Source organism: Trichechus manatus, unplaced genomic scaffold, assembly GCF_000243295.1.
Source record: "Trichechus manatus latirostris isolate Lorelei unplaced genomic scaffold, TriManLat1.0 scaffold00267, whole genome shotgun sequence".
NCBI lineage: Eukaryota > Metazoa > Chordata > Mammalia > Sirenia > Trichechidae > Trichechus > Trichechus manatus.
This window is the reverse complement of record NW_004444203.1, coordinates 1,103,367-1,104,455: the sequence shown is the minus strand read 5'-3', so window position 1 is coordinate 1,104,455 and position 1,089 is coordinate 1,103,367. Positions and strand designations below refer to the sequence as shown.

Here is a 1,089-nt window from a genome sequence, read left to right as displayed (position 1 = left end):
GTAGGAGACCAGTACTGCTTATGTAAATAGGAAAGCAAGGAGGGCATAGTAAGATCCTCCTTCCTTTGAAGTAGTTGTAAACACTGTTTTCAGATCTTTTCCTTTTGTGCAAACAGGAATTTGGCGGCCGATCTTCTCCTGATGACTCCTGATCACGAACTACAGTTAATAAAACTCTGTGCTTTCTACCAAGGGTGTGCCGAAGAGTTAAATGATCTTCATGAGAAGGTGTGCTGATGATATTGAGTATTCTAGTTTGGAATGAAATGCTATGATTTAACTAATGTTAAGTTTAGGCAAATAGAGGTACGTGCAGAAAAACAAGTATATAGTACCTTTAAAAACAAACATACCTCCTTGCCATCGAGTGGATTCCTACACTTAGCGACCCTACAGTCCAGAGTAGAACTGCCTCGTAGGGTTTCCAAGGGGTGGCTGGTGGATTTGAGCCACTGTCGTTTCTGTTAGCAGTCGAGTGCTTAACCACTGTGCTACCAGGGCTCCGTAGGAGCCTTTTAAAAAATATAATAATAACAGTAAAGAGTAACATTTATTGAGCATCTTCTCTGTGCTTGAAACTAAATTTTTACATATTTTTGTGTCTTAAACTAAATTCTCATGAAACCCTGAAAAGGAGACAATATTATTTCTATTTTGCAAACAAAGAAAGTGAGCTTGGAGAAGGGATGGAACTTGCCTAAATTAGTTAGTTAATGGTGGAGCTTGAATTTTAACTCAAACCCAGCTCTGAATCCCTAGCTCTTTCCACTGTCCCAATTCCCTCTCAAGGCATCTGTATGCTAACTTTCAAAATAGACAATGTAGGGTCTTTACATGAATTAACTAAGTATAATAAAATTCATATTCGTTACTGTAAAGGGCTTATAAAAATACTTCTTTGCTGAATTTTGAGTTCTGTGTACCAAGATTATATATAAAAGCAACCTAAATGTTTGACAATAATGGAATTAATTATTTAAATTATAGTACATTTGAATATTTCAGCGCTGTGAACCCAGGAAACAGATCATGAGGGTCTATTTTTATTAACAGTGGTAAAAAAAAAAAAAAAAAAAAACCTTCTGCTAC

The 1,089-nt window shown here is 36.2% G+C and overlaps 1 protein-coding gene across 1 annotated transcript in view; it reads left to right on the top strand.

Annotated features, from left to right (window-relative positions):
- The window catches only part of WDR17 (WD repeat domain 17), an 86,002-nt gene that overhangs the window by 71,419 nt on the left and 13,494 nt on the right, over nucleotides 1-1,089 (top strand). The window contains 1 exon segment of the mRNA XM_023724885.1: nucleotides 117-228. Coding sequence (XP_023580653.1) covers nucleotides 117-228 — 112 coding nt within the window.